The sequence below is a fragment of the Typopeltis vanoorti genome, chromosome 3 (assembly GCF_054136105.1).
Source record: "Typopeltis vanoorti isolate ZY-2024b chromosome 3, IOZ_Tvanoo_1.0, whole genome shotgun sequence".
Classification (NCBI taxonomy): Eukaryota; Metazoa; Arthropoda; class Arachnida; order Uropygi; family Thelyphonidae; genus Typopeltis; species Typopeltis vanoorti.
Genome location: NC_143551.1, coordinates 132,443,789 through 132,463,937, shown reverse-complemented (window position 1 = coordinate 132,463,937; position 20,149 = coordinate 132,443,789). Strand labels below are relative to the sequence as shown.

General features: G+C 33.7%; 1 protein-coding gene across 1 annotated transcript in view; it reads left to right on the top strand.

The window, feature by feature from the left end:
- Positions 1 to 512: 512 nt before the first annotated feature.
- LOC150108574 (uncharacterized) overlaps positions 513 to 20,149 on the top strand; it is a 128,192-nt gene continuing 108,555 nt past the window's right edge. The window contains exon 1 of the mRNA XM_090416015.1: positions 513 to 707. Within this exon, the coding sequence (XP_090272141.1) occupies positions 531 to 707 (177 nt within the window). The 5' untranslated portion in view covers positions 513 to 530. The remainder of the gene's footprint in view (positions 708 to 20,149) is intronic.

The window sequence follows — 20,149 nt, the reverse complement described above, 5'->3', positions numbered from 1 at the left end:
AATTATAGGTTGTAAGGCGCCAACAACTGTTTGATAAAAATTAATTATAAATTGTTTTGAATAAGTTTAAAATGTTTCAATGACTATATGAAGTATCAAATTTTTCTGTATCATTTTTACATTCATTTTTAGAGGAATTTGGAGATGCTTCCCAGGCGCACATATTAAGGGGGGGGATCCAAAAATTGTTCAAAACTCTTTCTTCCCTTCTGTTGTTCAATTCAGCTTCCCTACAAATAGCCTGGCTAGTATTCCGTACACGACACACAAAAATAAACTGCCGTGCATATATGTATCGCATATAAACCACAAGAACTCTACGTGTAGAGTTGGCGCTCGATGCTCTGAGTCGTCTACATTTCATTCAGCTGGTCGGAACAAATCGATGTGTGTGTGTGTGTGTATGTCGCAAGGTGGCGCACCATGTGGCCAATCAAGGCCGTGTTTAAACAGAGGATCCTTCCCAGAGGTGATAGTGGCGAGTGAACCACACATCTGAGGTGGATACACAAGACTTTCATGCCATTAGAATGTTTTCTCTGTCTGTATCCGATCAAGTACGATTCAAAACTAAAAAGGGGAATGTGGTGACAGCACTTCCTGTTCATGCAGAGCTCGGGAAGTTGGTCAAAGGAGATAGGAATACGAGAATAGCTAATTGTGCTGAATGGAAGAGGCTTGTTGCTGCTGGTTTGGAATCAGAACAGGTAAGCCTACTTTTAGTGCTGCTCTCCATTCATTGGATTTTACTGACGATTTGAATGACACCTCTAAAGAAAAATGTGCCTAACTATGTTACGCATTGCTGTTGCATATGCATTTATTGTCTTATTTTATTTCCAGACGCGTATCAGAAGTGCTCCATCTAGTTCATAATAGTTACAAATAAGTACAAATCATGCGTTCGCTTTATTTATTTATTTTTTAAATAGGAAATATCAAATAAGGCATTGATATAATTATTTGCAATTAGCAGAGTATCCGGAAGATACTAACGTAACGTAAGAATAAGTATTCGATGATAGCCACATAATTAGCATTGTTGTTTGGCATCAGAATATAAAAAAATAAAACGAGAGGAGATTTGTAAAGTTTTTATTATTCTTTCGGTGGTCCATTTATTAAACTTAATAATAGCGCCACAAGTGCTTACTATGCTTCAAATGTAGGTATTATACTTAGGCTCCAAATCGGAATTTGAATGCGGGACTTCCTTGTTGCTGTCCAGTGTATTGGCGATACATCGAACAGCATTAGCCAACGATTAAAATGCAACACGCAGTTAGCCTACTAAACTACAATTAAGTTGATCCATGCATCCAAGTCATAATGATATGGAACAATTATCAATTCTTATACTGCAACCTTCCTATTAGTTACTATTAAAAATTGTGCACCTCTCTCTCTCTCTCTCCCTGACTCGCATATTGATGTTTCGTCGTCTTTGTATGTATTGAATAGACGAATTGTAAGCACCCGAACATAGGTCCGATCTGGATTATTCAGTTCGTTCTTTGTGATTTCATAAAAATACACAGTGAAAGTCCGATTCTTTATGTCATAAAGAATCGGACTTTTAATTCATCAAAAAACTTTAACTCTATCATTTATTGCGTATCTAGAAAGATTCGTGCCTCTAAAGATCTCATTAACGCCAGAAATGTATAGAAAGATTTTGACTAAATCTCAGTATAATCTAAAATATTATCCAATCACATGTTATTGACAACAGATTATGATCAAGTATATGGTTTGATATTTTGAAATAAATTCTCAGTGTGGATTACTAAATTTAGCGATAACAGTTTGAATTTCTTCACTGCAAAAATTCTGAGTAAATCAAAATCAGCTGAATAAAACAAACCACTTTCATATTAAATGATATCATTTGGTCCTTATAAGATCTGGCTTAAAGGGGCGAATCAAGATTGCTTTTTATATTCCCCGTTGTCTGTAGAGGACAGTGCAAGGATAACGTGTTATCGAGCTATAAAGCTCTGATCATGGCAAGAGGGTAACAGCAATAGCCAAGCCTCAGTTAGAACTTCATTGGCTACAGCATTGCCATCCATTGCCCTCCCTGGGTACCAATTTTAGTCACCTCGTGCAACATGCATTAGCTACATTGGTGCTATTCTTATCCCGACAACCACACGGGAAGTTCATATTAATTGTATTATTATGATTTTTTAATCTTTCAGGTGTTATTTCATATTTGTAATATTATTCTAATATATTTAAAAATTAATGATAACTTTTTCATTTTTTGTTTCAAAATTATTGTTACAATTATTTTTTTAAAAAATATAAAAACTAATTCAACATAATATAAAATAGTTTTGTATCCGTTAGTTACACAAACATAAAACTGTGCTTACGTATAAAAGCTTTTAAATGAAGGCAAGATTAGATTTCAATAAATAAAAAATATAATATATATAATTTTTTTAATTTATTTTTTTCACAGAAAATTCACTCATCAAAACGAATTCCTCTCTTTTGTCAACCGACCGCACCTTCTTGCAATATGGAAGAATGAGAAATATCAAAGAATTTATTTATTTCGTCCATTTGTGTGTCATCGAAACATGCTCCAGTGACTTCTTAAAGAACTGGGTTATGGGTGATCTACGTCTTCCAATTCTTGTTCAAGGCGATTTGCTGGATGTTATTGCTCATTGCGGTTATTGAGGGCATGGTGTTCTGTACATTGTGTTGCTTCTTGTTTTCTTTTCAAAGTTGCCTTAAGTATTTAGATATTTGTTATTTCCAGTCTTAAAATTCACTAGAATTTTTTTTTTTCATGGACCTTTTTTACTGTTATTTGCAAGAAACAAATAACAATAAAAAAAACTTTATTTTCTGTTTCAGATTGTTGTGCTGTGGTAATTGTTGGAGATGCTTGCATTGTTGGTTCAGTATTACATACTTCAGAATAATTGTTTGCGATGTTTGCAATTTCGAAATAATAGTGTGTTAGAAATGATGATGTCCGGACTGATTGTAATAACCAGATTACACCAATATATTAATTGGTTTTTAAAAAAAACGAAAGAACCACAAGACCTAATAGAGAGTAGCATGCATTTAACTTTTGTTGATCAAAGAGATGCGTTAAATTTTAATTAAATTTTCTTATTTCGAGGGCTTATAACATCTTTCGAGATAGGAATCATTCTAAATATGGGAATTTTATGGTGATAAAAGTACGCTTTTGATTAATTAAAAGCCCGATTCTTTATGATATACTAAACTAACTTCCACTGTGTATTTGCATGTGTGGACCCATGCCAACAGTGCAACTTCCTGGTAGCAAAACAGAGTCCGATGCACAACTTTATGCGGGTCATTAAAATTCTTTTGATACGATTTTATTTCCCAAGAGAAGGTTCCTATAGAAAAGAGCCAATAAGGGTCAAGTGTTTTTTTTTTCTTTCTTTTAACGATAGCAAATGCGTGTCAGAGAGAGAGCACTTTTAAGTAGAGCTAATTTCTTTCATACATCGCTGTGTCGTTTATGGGGCAAAATACTTTTAATGCGAGATATAGCACGTGACTGTTTCCATTGCTCGCAACTTCTTGAAGGTAAAGAAATCACGTTTCTTGCCAACGTTTATGAGGGAGTAAAAATGTTTGCCAACTCAACAAATGATCGCTGTTTGTAAAGGAACAAAACGACACGTGCCTAAATCTGCATATCGATCCAAAGAAGGCAGTCTACCGTGATGTTGTAAGAGGGAAAAAAAGAACTAATAATAGCGTTTGAAGTTAACACTTTTATTGCACGTGTAACCTAAATGGCATCTGTTTCAATGCTTACAGTTGGAGTGCATCACAGCAGATAATCTGGCTGCTAGAGGAAACAGCTAAGGTCAGGAGATGTCCGTATATTAGTTATCTCTCTCTTTCAGTCCGATTTAAAAAAAAAAAAAACTCAGTCTGAAATGATGTCTAGAAAAGTTCCTTCTATCCTGGACGGAATTCAAACTCAACACTTTCCAAATTTGATAGCGGAGAAAGTTCAGATCTTATAGCGTATGTCAGGGAAGTTGCCTGGAGAGTGTACTGTGTGGGGAACTTAACGAATGTTTAGTGCTATATAAATTTGTCATTCCATTTATCATATTGCGATATTTACATGAGCCGCTATTCTAACAGAACTCAAGGCTTGCTCAACATTGTTATGATGGGTTGTGTTCACCACAGTACAGACATTTTTTTAAAATCTCAATTCCACTCGAATTAATTCTCCATTAATTGCATACGCATTTAGTTACAATTTAGTTACCCACGCGTTTTTGTTTAAAAAGAATAAATAGAATAGATAAATCATATAAAAATGAAAAACAGTAATCACTTTGACATGAAAAAAAGAAAGGTCTAAATTACGGATTTCAAAAAATGGGTCTGCGTAGATTTTTATCTCGATATAATTGATAATGAATACGCAATAAAAATATTCTTAAGAGCATTAATGATAGATTTCTTGGTTGCAATGCATGCATATTCCTTTTGCATTAAGGGAATTGAGCAATCTTTTCTGTAGCACTAGCCTGGTTGGCTAGTACCACAGAAATAGGGTGGGTAGCACTTTCGCTCTTTTACTAATAGACTGAGTTTGAATCAGTGTGAGATCATTACCCTGCTTTTCGGTGTGTGTGTGTGTGTGTGTGGAGAGGGAGGCTGAAGGGGGGGGTTAAAAGTACTATTCTTGGTTTCTAGAACATCATTTCCGGATTATCCAATTCCTTACTAGAGGCGTAGTACCTTTTTGTAGGTGGGATTACCTAAAAAATATACAAAAACCCACAAAGCTTAATAAATACATACATGCAAGATTATTCAGTGACAATTAATATGAACCATGCGATCAAACGCCAAAATGCTCTTGCAAGAAGAATAACGAAGGATTTGATGACAATGCACATCTGGGAATAAGTAGGTTACTATCAGGCAACTAATCGCGACTTTACTTTGATCTATTTATTGCAACAAGAATTTTCTTATCTTGTTATTATTTTCGGTAAGCTGCCAAGATTTCAAAAATAATATTTTCGAATAAAGTTAATTTTGGATATCTTTAGAACAAACATATGAATCTCTTGTTATCCTTATCGTCAAAGCATTCATGATACTAACTTCAAAATCAGTGAAGACATGTAAAACACACCTATCGTCTAATCTCGGCTTAACTGGTATACAAAGGACTTTTCTTCCTCCTCATTCATCTCTTGTAATGCTATTTTTTTGGAACAAACCTCTTCTTCGTCTGTATTTACACAAATTTACAATTCGCAAAAAATCATTTTTTTTTTACTTTCTCACTTCCCCTCACCGAAACTAGCTGCAATTTTCAGAGCTTTCATTTTTACTTGTTGATAAGAAAGCTAGCCAAACCAGACAACATTTTAAACATCAAACGGGAGCCATTTAAAATTTGTTACGGTAAGAATCCGGTCATTATAATTATTCTTTAAGCCAAACCTTCGTTTCGAAATACCACAACGTTGACCCCAACGAAAACTGGCACAATTCTCATCAATTTATTTTATTTATTCGTATGGAGTTTCCTCCCTTTTTCTCTCCCTTCCCTATTGGGGCGAGTTGAGCCCCCCTCATGGAGAGTTAAGTATTTTAAGGCTGTAGATCCGTGTGTATTCACGGGACCCGGTTTGCCTGCTTGCGAGATGAAAAACGCCAGATAAACTGGCGGAAAAAACCTACTGCCCGCGCCCAAGACCGGCTAACTCGGCTGAGGAAGATCCTCAAATTCCTCACGTCTTCGACGGGAATCGAACCTGGGACACTCCTTCCCCAGTCATATGGTTGCGAAGCGCACAGCCACTAGGCTAAGCGCGCGGACATTCTCATCAATGACTTCAAGTTTTCCAACATGACATGGATTGGAGTATTTTAGTTGCATTCATTTATCCAATTACAGGTGCATTTTATCGATATTAAAAACTCTACAACTTTGTCTTACTTCCACTTCATAGTAACGTATGTCATCCGACTTTATTTTAGTTAGGATTTAACAGAGAAATATCGATAATGTATCTAAGCATTCAAAGTATTGAATTGAAGCAAAAACTTTTGTGGAATTCTAGAATAGATACAATCGTCCACTCCTATCGGTGATGTTGTGAATGAACCGATTCTGATTGATATAGTTTTAGAATTTTCACTAAGTTTTTGTTTAAAAATTTTAATCATCTTTATATCTTCGTTTAAATGAATATTTATTATTGTAAAATGTTTTAAATTTAAAGCTAAACTATTTTGAATAATAAGGACACCTTTTAGAAAATAATGTATGTATATAACTTAACGGAGAATAGTAAGCATTGAGATAAGCGAAAAATAGATTATGGAAAATTGACCGTGAGATGCGGTGATTAATACCCTTGGAAGGTATTATTATTATACCCTTGGATGGCAATTCTGTAGCCAATGAAGTTCCAACTGGGACTCGGCTATTGCTGTTACCCTCTTGCCATGATCAGAGCTTTATATAGCTCAATAACACCTTATCTCTACACTGTCCTCTACAGATAACGGGGAAGATGAAAAGCATTCTTGCTTCGCCCCTTTAAGCCAGTCCTTATAAGGATTGAGATAAACATTTAGATGTGTTTAAGCTGATGGTTTCACTTTGGTTAGAAATTTCGCTTACCGGACTCATAATTTCAATCAAGATTATTCAAGAAAAGTTGACTGTGGGAACATAATTTCTTAAGGTACGTTTCGCTAAATGTGTTAAGCATTTAGATTTATTCTGTCCTATTTGTGTAGATTTTTGGTTTGAAATCCTTATAAAATCTTGTTGAGCTACCCAGATGTTTATTTATTTCGGAATATTTACAAAGGCACAAAAGGAAAAAAAAAATGTCAAAACTGTGTAATACAATGATTCCGCATTTATTTTTATTTAATTTCGAAGTTCCTGTGGTTCCATTTTGGTTTCAATCGGATCATTTTCTACTAGCAAAATAATATAAACTGATTAATTTTAATAGTTCTGTTCTGACCAAATGGAAGTTAATGCAAGTTGGTGTTTAGGAACGCTTAAACATTTCCAAACTTTTTCAATTCTGATTTCAATCGGACTGTTTGTTGGAGTAAATCTTTTGATGGGAAATCTATTGAAATAAAGAAAACAACTCGTAATCACAAATGATATATTATTAAAATATACTTTTAAATTGCAGATATTTCGGTTTGTGTATCACAAAACATCCTCAAGCGTAGAAGAATAAAACAATGGAAAATCCAACTACAACAAATTAAAACCACGAGCTATTCGTACAAACAATACTTATCTTTTCGTGTGCAACCACGAGGATGCCAATCTGTAAATCAATACATTATTAGCATTCTAAAGAAAGATTTTTTTTAAAAAAATGTATATGGGACATTCAGTTTCTAATAACAGTTTTCCAAATTTTGGATATGCATGGTTCATTATTGAAGATAAAGTTGGGAAGACGAATAACCTCCGCACTTTTTTTTTGAACAGGCGTTTGAAGACTCTTCTATGCAGGAACTTTACATCATTCCAATGGCTCTTGTGGCTAATGTAATTAATTCCACGTTCTGCAAGGCAGAACGTAATTTTAATCGGTTGGATATAAGATTAGTGCTCTGAAACGGAGCTGTTTGTTCAAAAAGAGGATAAATTTCAGTTATATGGAATTCGATAGATGGCACGTAACAAGAAAGGAGGAAATTTTATCTTTAGGAAAAGGTAAAAAATAAGCTTATAAGTTTGTATGTGGCTGCAAGTTGACAATTTTAAGGAAATTAGCCACATTTGCGGAAATGTCATTAATATATGGGATAGACATCTAATGGGAGTAATTTCTCTCTCGAAGAATTTGCAGGAAAATGGTTCATTATTTTGTTGATCATTTTTGCGTTTTAGGAAATCAGGGATTTGCTTGATAGCAGAAATGATTTTGCTAAAGAGACGATGCGGGCTCTTGACAGTAGCGATTTGATGATTGCGTATTTTTGTGAAGGATGATGTGCTGATGATCGATAAATTTAGCGATGTTCTCAATTTTCTTAGTTAATTTTTTTTTATTTATTTTATTTATTTTTTAACAAAATCAGTTAAAACAAAATTATATATGTACAACACTTATCCCAAATCGGTTCGATATTATGTCATAAATATGCTCTATTTTTGATACGCTTCATAGATTTTCATAAAAGTACCACCGCCATTCAACAGAGTTCCTTGAATAAACTAATTTTTTTTATCACTGCCATCATAATAATTCTTGCAAAAACAAAGGATATATCGAAAATTCACTGAACAATTTAAAATGGTACTACCTGTAAAGAATTATAATATAATAATGATCCTATTTTAAATTGATACGGTACGTTGCAGTAATTTTCGTTGTTGGACCAGTCCTGGATCAAGATTAGTTAATGACATTTTTTTTTCTTTATAATTTAATTTAAAAAAATACAGAAGCAAATAAACAACATTATAAGAATCTTAAAAACAAAATTGATAAAATGTGCACATCTGCCAAAAATAACTGGTTGGAGGAAAAAGCAAAACTGTGCGAAGAAGCTAATAAAAGAAATGATAATAAAACGGTATACAAAATTATCAAAGAATTAACTAAGATCTATAAAGATAAACCATTAACCATGAAAGATACAAACAATATAGAAACTGGGTCAATACAAAATATTAAAATAATTTGGAAAGACTACTATCAAACATTATTTCAAACAGAACAGGAGGAGGAAAGTATAACAGAAAAGATGATACATGAAAAGGCACCACCCATAACTCCAGCAGAAATTATAAATGCAATAAACCAAATGAAACTTTAAAAAGCTACAGATAAAGATGAAATATTTATAGAACTATGGAAATATGGTGGTAAGGAAGCCATTAATTTCTTAATGAATTTATTTAATCAAATTCTTTATATTGGAGTAATTCCAACTGATTGGTAAACAGGAATTTTTATACCAATTCACCAAAAAGGAGACAAAAGAATATGTGAAAATTACATATTCTTTTTAATATGACCCGTAACACTCTTAAGTCATAGTTATAAACTATTCTTTCGAATTATACAAAAGAGAACACAGGTGCTTACAGAAAAAAATCATAGAGGAAAACCAAGCGGGATTCAGGCCACATAGATCCACCATAGACCATATCTTCACCATTAATAATATAGAAGAAAAATATTGGGAATACAACCTGCCCATATACAGTTGTTTTATAGATTTTAATCAAGCCTTTGATTCAGTTAATAGAAACAAATTGATCACTATCCTAAAAAACATAAAAATGGATTCGGATATTTTAACATTTATTACAAATTATTATGGAGACACCAAAGCTTTTGTTAAAATGAACAACATTAAAACCGAGGATTTCAGAGTTGAGAAAGGTGTAATGCAGGGATGCCCTCTCTCACCTCAACTCTTTATCATCTTCCTAGAAGAAGTCTGTAAAACCATAGCCGATGAACCAGGTGTAAAAATCAATGGTACCAACATTAATCACATAAAATACGCGGATAATATCATTATTTTAGCAGATTCTAAGCCACAGCTAGAAAAAACTATTAATATTTTAAATGACTCTTGTAAAACTTATGGTATGAAAATAAATCTTCATAAAACAAAAATAATGAAGATAGGCAGAGAAGAAGAAAATATTTCTATAAATCTCGAAAATCATCTGCTGGAACAAGTTAATAAATATGTTTATCTTGGCAATCTTATATCTAGTAACCTCAACAATATGAAAACAGTAAAACACAGGCTAAACCTAGGTTGGAACAACATGAATAAACTAAACAAAATATGGAAAAATAAAAAAATCCCAACGAGTCTAAAATTAAAATTATATAAAACAATTATTATCCCAACGGCTACATATGCTTCAGAAGCCTGGAGATTAACTCAACAACCAATCAAGAAACTTCAAGCATTTGAAATGAATTGCCTCAGAAAGATTAATAACACCCACTGGATGCAACACAAGACTAACGATCAAGTCAGAACAGATTTAAACTTCCCAGATAATATAATAGACACAATCATTAAGCATCAACTGAGATGGTTTGGTCATATTCAGAGAATGGCCCCTTCATAGACTCCAATATTTAGCTCTGAATGGATATATAGGAAGAAAAAACCTAGAGGCAGACCAAGAAGTACTTGGATATAGTTGCTGAAAGAACATTCCCATCTACCCAGTTATAGAGTCATGAGTGAGATGGCTAAAGATCGCGATAAGTGGAGAACCTTTCTTCTTAGTGGACTCAACCCATTATCAAGTGGATGAGATGAGATGATGATGAATTTAATTTTTATTTATTTATTTTTTGGAAATGATTTGAAATGATATATATATTTTTATTTTTTCTTTTAACCTAGATCGCTTTTATTGGTTAAAACTGCTCTAAATGAATGCAATTTGTCCATGTCTTGATGATATTTAATACGTTTATATTTAGTATCATTAAAATTTTTTTCATTTCAGTCGGATGAAAATATCAGTCTAACAAATTATGTTTGCTGCGCATAAGCCAAAATAATGACTGGCGTTCAATTGTCTTGATAATGAATGAATTCCCTATACAAGAATGATATTGCGAAATACACATTGTTATCCCTGTTTGAAAATATTTTCTGTTGCTTAGTTTAATCAATTCTATTCATAATTAGCCATAATTCATTGTATCCAATGAATACTACTCCTAATGATAATGCCAATCTACAAGAGGTTACCAATTAATAACATTATTAATCCACTGGCATGGCAGCAAATCGAGAAGCTAAAACGCAACCTCATTAGTTTCCTTTTATTCATTAAGACACAAAGAGAAACAGAAATTAGTTAGCTAAAATTTATATTTTAACTACACTATTTAATTTCTCTCAAATTTTGCACCCACAGGTTGTTGGTTAGGGGATCTGAACCTACAAATAACGCTTTTAGATCGAATCTCACTTTAGCATTGATGTGTGGGAATTGTTTTTAGGTGCAATGAATTTTATTTTCTAGTACGAGACCTTATACATGAAATAGCTTGGAAATAGTTCCACATTTGGCCTATAGAGTAGGGTTTCCTGATTTTCTTACTTTGCCTAACGACGGCCCTACCTTCATGGCTAGGAATGATATAAAAAAGCATTATTCTTCGGAAGTTACTAGAACTTTAATATATAATTTACTTCACTTTAATAAATTTAATCCCACATCATAACAAGCAAATACATTAAAAGAACTTGAGAGTGTTTGGGAGAGTCAAAAATGTATTTTACGACTTTCTTGAATAAATTTTTGCTTCATTCTTTAGAAAAGGTTTTGAGAACGTTACAATATTTTATTGCGATTTCACCAAACTAAACATTTTGCATCAGGACATAATTTAACAGGATTCTGAAAAATTCCTTTAGACGTAATCAATAATCATTGCTTATTATTATTATTTATTAAAATTCCTTGTCCTAAAATAGATTTTTTAGGAGAAGTAAAAGAAAAACTGTTATCCAGCTACCCTTCTGTAAAGAATTCAGTACTACACGAGGTTCTTCTTATTTCACTGTGGGGGAAATTATTCTTGATGATGATGAAAGGGATCTGAATGTACATAAGATCCATCAACATGTGCTGCCTCGGTTTATAAACAACAGGGCGACGAAGAACCAGTGAGCAAAATGACCGTAACGTCTTAGTATGTAATCTGAATCCATCAGTGCAACAAGCAGAGGTTTGGGAATATTGATGTTGAAAGAATGGAATTTGTTGGATAAAGTGGATGGCTTTATTTATAAAGATCTTTGTAAATGCTAAAGACTAAATTATAAATGTTTTTAATTTGTAAAGATGTCTTATAAAGAGAAGTGAAAACATGTTACATTTTTGTAATAATTAGGGGTTGTGGTATAAATCAGAAAAAAATGAAGTCTATTTTTCGATAAATCTCTAAATTGAGTTTAAATGCAAAAAAGCAATGGGGGAGGTCTTACACGTAAGAACTTTCAATACCATGCAGTTCTGTTGGTCTAAAGAAACTTATAATAACATGTATACATATTGAATGGAGACATGTAAAAGGAACACTGTTGGATGGTTTGATTGGATTAGTTAGAATAACCGAAGCAACTATGGCTATGGGGAGCAAATCACGTGTTTGTTGACTGAATATGTTTTCCATTTGACTGGATTAGAAAACGGATTTTCAAGAAGGAAAACTCCGCCACCTTCTGATGAACTAGCTACCACTCATCTTGAAAAAAACACAGAAACAAAGCTTTGTCGGTAAATTAGTTTTACATAATAAAGTTCAAATGCAAATACGTAAATAATTTTTTTTTAAATTATTTATATAAAAATCCTTTAAATTTATGCTTTATCGATTATAAAAATAAAGAAGAGGACTATCGGTAATTTCTGGCCAGATTGACTGAGTTGTTGTCTTTAGGTGAGAGACGAATTGAGTCTCTGTGTGTGAGACCAAAAGCCCCGTTCGTGAAGGCCTGAAGTGGCTTGAAAAGTTCCATGTTTGATCTCTAGAGCAGGATTTCCGGATTATGTGAAAAATACAAAAAATAAAGAAAACAAAACAAAAAATCCTTAGCCTTCTCGCGGTAATCACATATTATAGATTTATAACTATTTGAGGGTGGAAAACACATCAAAATTGTTATAAGTACCAAAATTTACAATACTGAAGGATACCCTTTTTTTTTCATGTGAGCTCTTCTGAGACAATTTGGACATTTTGTTAGCGATGAATAAGGTGAACATTCCACCGGGACATAATTATCGTGGAATAACACTATCAAAGAAATTGATCCTACCATGGTGAGTGACGTTATTGGCTTTTATAAAGGGAGAATAATCTTTTCAAATGAGTAAACAAAAATCATCTATCTAATGAAGGCAGAGTCAAAAGATCATGCGTTCCATTTTCAGATTTTGCTTTATATTTATATTAGTATCGGTATATATTAGTATCTTTAGGCTGTTTTATTAAATACAAAGTTTAATAATGCTCGTATTTTCAATACAAATACAATTTAGGAAATAACAGCACTGTGTGCATTTATAATGCATTTATAAATGCATTATAAAAATGCATTTATAAATGCATTTTTATAAAATGCATTTATAAAAATGCATTTATAAAATGCAATTTTATAAATGCATTTTATAAAATGCATTTATAAACTATCATTTTCATAATCAGCGCAAAAAATGTTATTTGTTTTTTTTTATATACTGCTCCACCCACGAAAGGTTATTAGTAAACTTATAATACATTTGTACCGTGGGATGGCAAAGGATTTCTTTTTTTAATCAATTTTATAGATATATTTTGTAATTTTTTATTTATTTTTACATAGTCTGGAAACCATGCTCTAGAGATCAAACATTGAACTTTTTAAAGCCACTTCGGCTTCCAATAAGTAATATTGGATGAACACTGAGACCACTGCTAATTTACAGTCGCACCCGCAGCCCGCTGGTTGAAGGGCTGCTATGCTAACCACTCGGCAAAGTTGACGTTAAAGTGGGAAACATTTATTGTTCAGCATAATGGGCCCACATTGCTAAGCTGATGACACCTCAGCCATGAAATTTCTCTCACAAGCGTAATTGAAAACATGAAACTAAGCTTTATTTTCAAAGAATTTCCAATTACAGGACTTCTTGTAGCTTATTCGAAACGTTATGAATCAGAATAAATAAGTAAAAAAAAGAATAGTTTTACAATATATGCATAAAATAGTGTACAAAATGATTTTATGCACCTTCTAATAGAAGACGTCAGGATTATTACCAAACGTGCGTACAATATACCCGGTTCCATATTGCTACACTGTGGAATCAGTTGCCATTATTGAATTCGATTCTAGTCTAGAAGAATTTTTTTTTTAAAGGTAAGAGATTTCTGCCTGCATCCTTCGGCGAATAAAAATGCATTCAAGATTATTATTATTATTATTATTATTTTGCGTGCTTGGGTCTTATTTCATCCCTCAATACATCAAAATTTGCCTTTTATATTACAACAAAGATCTGGTCATTTACCATTTTTATTTTTACAAATCACGACACTATCTTCGCATGTTATTTGCATCTAAATTACGAATAAAAAAACTAAATTCTGAATAAAAAGCATAAAAATTAATTCAAGAATCATTTTTATAAATTAACAAATAAACACATTCAGTGGAGCAGTTCGAAGTTTCGTGGAATATTCAATGTTTCAATTTTTTCAAGGTAAGTGATATACAGTAATAAACAAATATCAATGAATCTGATGCCGACAAGCTAAGCAAGTGTCTATGTCATATAACTGTTGTTTGATATTCCGGTAGTTTTTGATATTCAGACAGTTTTACTTTCATAGCAAAAGGCTCTCTTAGAAACCTAATCTGGATTTGGGTTTCTGGAAGCCAATGCTATTCAGAAACTCTGCTCTGGAATCTCATTGGATTTACAGTTGTTTTAGCGAATGTAAGGGACTCAATAGATTCCCAACACAGCTCCGCGCGCTTTATACGCACAGTAGGTAAAATGTAAAAAAAAAAAAAAAACTGCAAGGATCTAATACCTACATTCCATTCATAATATTTTGTGGATAAATTAAATAAAATAAAAATTAAATTAAAAGTTGTATTAAAATACTTTTCTATCTACGATTTCTACACTCTTCAAAATATCTTTTTCTTTCTTTCTTTTCATATCAGCTGAAATGTGTTTCACAAAATAACCCATGACAACACTTTTGCTGTTCAAATTTTAGTGAAATTTAATATTTGTGATCGCTACAAAATTTGTTGAGCTACCTCAATGTTTATTAAGTGGAGCATTTATAAGGAAAAACATTTTAAACTCACACAAAATGACTCGGCTAATGGTGAAGAGAATGTAATAAAAATTTGGTATTTAGAAAGTCTGTTATAACTCGCATCATCTCAATTTTGATTTCAATGGAACTTTTTAGAGACAGTGTTAAGCTAAACATTTCGAAAGGGTACAAAATTGTTTGTTACAAATAATAATAAATAAGCTCCTATAAGTATAGTATAATAAGCCCAGTCTATATAATTCAGTCGGTTTCGACGAAGTCCTTTGGCTGGAAAGACTTGGATTAGAATCTCCTCTAGGAGGAAAAGAACTTTTATCAGGGATTTTCAACTGGAGATGAATTAGCCGGCCTTATAGAGAAGCAGGTTTTTCTTCCGAAAATTAAGTTTTTTTTCATTTATAAAGCAGAAAATCTGACCAAGAGAACACTTCCAATTTACATACAAAAATATATTTAGGCATAAGACTTAAACACCTTTTCCTAAAATTATGGTTGTGAAAGCTAGAATAGGCTGGCCATAAACCTTAAGGGCTTGTGCTTACCGCGGTACATATACAATGTCAAATACTCTGTCCATTCGGTTGCTGTAATAATCAATTTTATTACTGCAAAAAATTACTTCTATAATTATGCAAAAAATTCTATTACGACAGTAACCCTTATTATCTCGAATAATTTTAATATTAACACTTAATGGCCAAAATATTCCCCATGCCAGATGGAATCCGCAGAGATACGCTCTTAACAAGGCGATAAGTACCAGCTATAAATACGCAATAGACTGCCTTGAAAGACAATACTTGCGTTTAAATGTGAATGAGCGTGGGGTGTTATAAAGTGGGCATGGATCGTGACCTAAATGACAGCGATCTGGTTCCGTCTGTCTAATGATAATTAGAATAATCAACAGGATACATTGGAAGGAATTATGTCGGATAGCATCATGCTTTGAGGGATGTCTCCAATGGGATATAAAGTAGATGCCATTGAGAATAGCACGCCGGTATAACAAAACATGCATCTACGGCTAAGATGAGGAGAAGGAAGATCAGCATTGGGCACCCGAAGACAGGACCGTACAGAGAGAGAGAGAGAGAGAGTGGAGGGGGGGGGGGTAGGTCACTCGAAGTAACGAATCTAATTACTTGTAGAGGGAAGGGCGAGAATAACTCGGTAACGGGCTTTTCGTACATAGTCACAACAACAGAGAGGTAATGGAGTGGTTGACAGGGATCTGCTTTCCTTTAAGCGCTATGAAGCCAGTGGGTCAATGGTGCAGCATATTGGAATATCATACCTGATCAAGTGCATCCATTCCCGTTGACTGTAATACCCTGCTTGCGGTATGAGCATTATTTTGTTGGAAGTATGCATTATATATTAGGTAAATAGTGACGTTAATAGATTCTCTCCCCCATCCCCGGATACCTGAAAATTCCTGAATATGGAACAGGATCTTCGTGAGTAGAACAAATCTGATGGAACTATAGGAATTCGTCATATCTGCCAGGATTCGAATAATTGTAGTGTTTCCAGAATCATGTTTTTGGAGTCGGGTCAAACACACATCAGATGGGTACTTGTAATGAAGGCAGCAAAAAGTCTTCTGGCTCATATAACCGTATTCGTTTCTGCTCCTCAACCGCATTGGAGTTCAATAAACTTTTTTTGCTGCGTTTTTTGCCATCATTTCTTTTCTTTCTTTCTGGGTTTGGTATTTCTTTTTGCGTTTACATGAAAGTATTTTTTTCCACCACTGGCAATACTTTAATGGTATCGTCAGCACTGTAACTGGATCTTCCTATATTCTGACATTACGATCTTAATCAGTAAAAATCCATCACGCACATAAAATACGTATGCCTTACCAAGATCAATGCAGTAAGAAACATGAAACTTCCATCAGTTAATTACATGACGTGATCGATTGCTGTTAACATAATATGAAATTACGAAATTCTTCGTCCACACAATGCACCTTCTAAACTCGCTGATGAAATGAGTTTTCATAAAGTTCTTGAGTGAATGTATTTATAGAGCTAAAATACTAAAAATAATGAAAATGTTTAAAAATAAAATAAAGAATATAACCTATTTAAAAAAGAACATAACAGCGTATATTCAATATGCAATAATATATCAATGTAAACAGTATTTAATATACATGACGTATATCTATTCTGTGATGGAACATTGAGAAAACAATTGCATGCATTGAGAGGAAAAAATTAGTATAAAAAACGCGTTGATAATTAATATTATGTGACTACCACTGGCATCAATATAGAAAAAACCTTAGAACGTTTACTCAATACACTTTTTGTATGTACAAGTTTCATGTGCTTTGTGATCTCTGCCATTTTTCCCATAGACATTGTCTCAGTGTCGCTTTCTTGCTAGTCGAATACATCCAAATGATGCGTGCAACAGGATCATGAAATGCTCTCTCTCTCTATCTTTCTCTCTCTCACATGGTTTTCAGCATTACTTTCCAGTGATCTCTAAGAGGTCGTTCAGGGGTCTGAAATTGAGTTTTGCCCTAATCATTATGCAAAAAAAACTCTCTAATGCAAGTAAAACAGAAATGTTTAGAACAGGGTCAGAGTTTCACCTTAAAAGTAATGGGCTATACGACACTGCGTGAAACAGCTCCGGACTATAAAGCCAAGGAACAAGTATTATACTCTCTCGGAAGTCCTCCACTTCATCCTGGACATAATGCAGTCTTTCACGGTAAACGTTTTCTCACAATACGCAATATTTGCATGCCAGTGCTTGTCGCACTGGCATGCAAATATTGCACATTCCCTTACTACTATGAATACCCCTCTACATTTTGCTACATCATAACAGAGTCGTTGTACGGAAATGATAGAAGATAACTCAGCTATTGTCCCATATCCCATCTTATGAAGTATCGTCAGCGTGCTATTGGCCCCAAAACTCTCCCCAATTTACATACAATTTCCCATTTGACCTTGGCTGATGGTGATCGTGCCATTTTATATGGCTACGTTTCAACTGACAACACGTCTTTGAGAGCAATGAAATCTAATGCTCGCTTTCGATTCCTGACAGAATTAATCTTGTGGTTTTCAGCATTATTTGTGTATCTTTTTTTGCGTTATAATCTGCCAAAGAATACAATGGTGGTTTGAAAAGTTCTCGGTCTAACAATGAAAAAAACGAATTTATAATTTCAAAATTATTTTTATTTTTCAAAATAATCTCCCTTAAGACTAATACATTTATTCCAGCGATGTTCCAGCGCCATTATCCCATCCCTGTAGTGGTTCTCAGTAAGATCTGCAAAATACTCCTCTACAGCTGCATTCACCTCTTGATTCGAAGAAAAACGCCGACCAGCGAGGAAGAGTTTAGTTTTGGGAAGAGATAGAAGTCAGAAGGAACCAAATCTATGAAATAGGGTGGATGTTCCAACAATTCATAGTGCAGATCCCTTAATTTTCCCATTGCAGAAACACTTTTGTGGGCAGGTGCATTGTCCTGATGAAAGATGATTTTTTTTTCTTCTGAAAACCGGGTCTTTTCTCACGAATTTTTTCGTCTAGTATGGTTAAAAGATCAGAATAATAATCCCCGGTTATTGTTTTACCCTTTTCAAGATAATTAATAAACAAAATGCCTTTAGCACCCCAAAGCACCGATGCCATGACATTTCCTGCTTATGGAACCGGCTTTGTCTTCTTTGGCGCTGAACAACCGGCTTCTGTCTGCTGTTTTGACCGCTGTTTGGATTCTGGTGTGTAATAGTGAATCCAAGTCTCATTCATAGTAATAAATCGACGCACAAAATCAGTTTTATTCTTGTTAAAACGCTCCAGGCACTGCTCCGAGATTTTCATGTACCCATCTTGAGCCAAGCTTTTTCATTTGCAATTCTTCATGCAAAATATATCCTACACGTTCTTTTGAAATGCCTGTAGTCTCAGCAATTTCACGCACTTTGACTCGCCAGACATCCAATATCATGTCGTTATACATAATAAATAACGGAAAACATGCCATCTTCACTAGACATAGAGTTCATTGGAGAAAGACAAGAGTTCTTCACAAAAGTCAGTTTCTCATGGAACGCCTTTATAAAGAAGCATGTGAAACTCTACTTCATTCTCCTAACTTAAACAGATCCGACGGCTTACGTCTATCCCCTTTATGGGAGATAGTACTTTACAAATCAGCTAATCTTTCCTAACTTTTTATTGTATTAATTTTTTTTTTTTTTTTTTTTTTTTTTAGGAAAGTTATTGACCTTTTTAGTTATCTTACACCAGCTACTTAGGTGGCGCTTTTTGGAATTGTCAGTTAGTGTTTAATTTTTGTGCCTAATTGTACTGAAGATGCTGATGTACTGAAGATGTACTGAAGATGATTTAGGCACAAATGTACTTCAGTACATTTGTGCCTAAATGTACTGAAGATTTCGCCTGTGACACACAGGCGAAAATTATACCATTAAATAATATTTCTAAGTGAGTTTTTCCGTTATTTATTATGTATAGTTATGTCTACTCAGGGTTTACCTCTTTTAAAACTTAATATCATGTCGTGCACTTGATCAATGATTTCTGGTGTTGTTACATTTTTTGGACGTCGTTCACTTGGATCATCTTCAAGGCTAGTGCGGCCACATTTAAACTCGGCAGCCTATTTCTTAATTGTCGAAAACGAAGGAGAAGAATGTCCATAAACGTTTATGAACTTCGAATGAATATCGTTTGGGGTTAAACCTTCCTTTACAAAGAATATCGGTCTCATACGGAGGGAGAGGGTTTTTTCCCCCTGGAACTCGGGTTTTTCACTCTCAAAACAGGCAAACCGGTCCATACTACGGCAAGGAAGGCAACGGGAAACCATCTTGCTCCTAATTATATAATTATCTCCCTAGTATGGTAGCATATAGCTACTCCCGCCAGCCGTATGGCTGAGGAAATAGGATAGAATAATGTAATATCCTCCTAAAACGCCTTTCTCAAACGATGATGAAAGGATGTTTCCTCATTTAAATTCACGTTTTTCCCTCAGCACTGCAAAACAGACATCCCACCATAAAAAACACGCAGTTATATACACTTCATGAACTTAATTGCTTATTGGTAATAATAAATAACAACGAAAACCTCTCATGAAGGACCAAATGTTTTTCACGACTCAAATGCTTTGAATTAAATTTTCTCTATTTTTTTTATTCTGAAGTGTCGCTATACATCTGGCATATAGTGTATAATTAGTTGTACAGATAAGATATTCAAAGGACA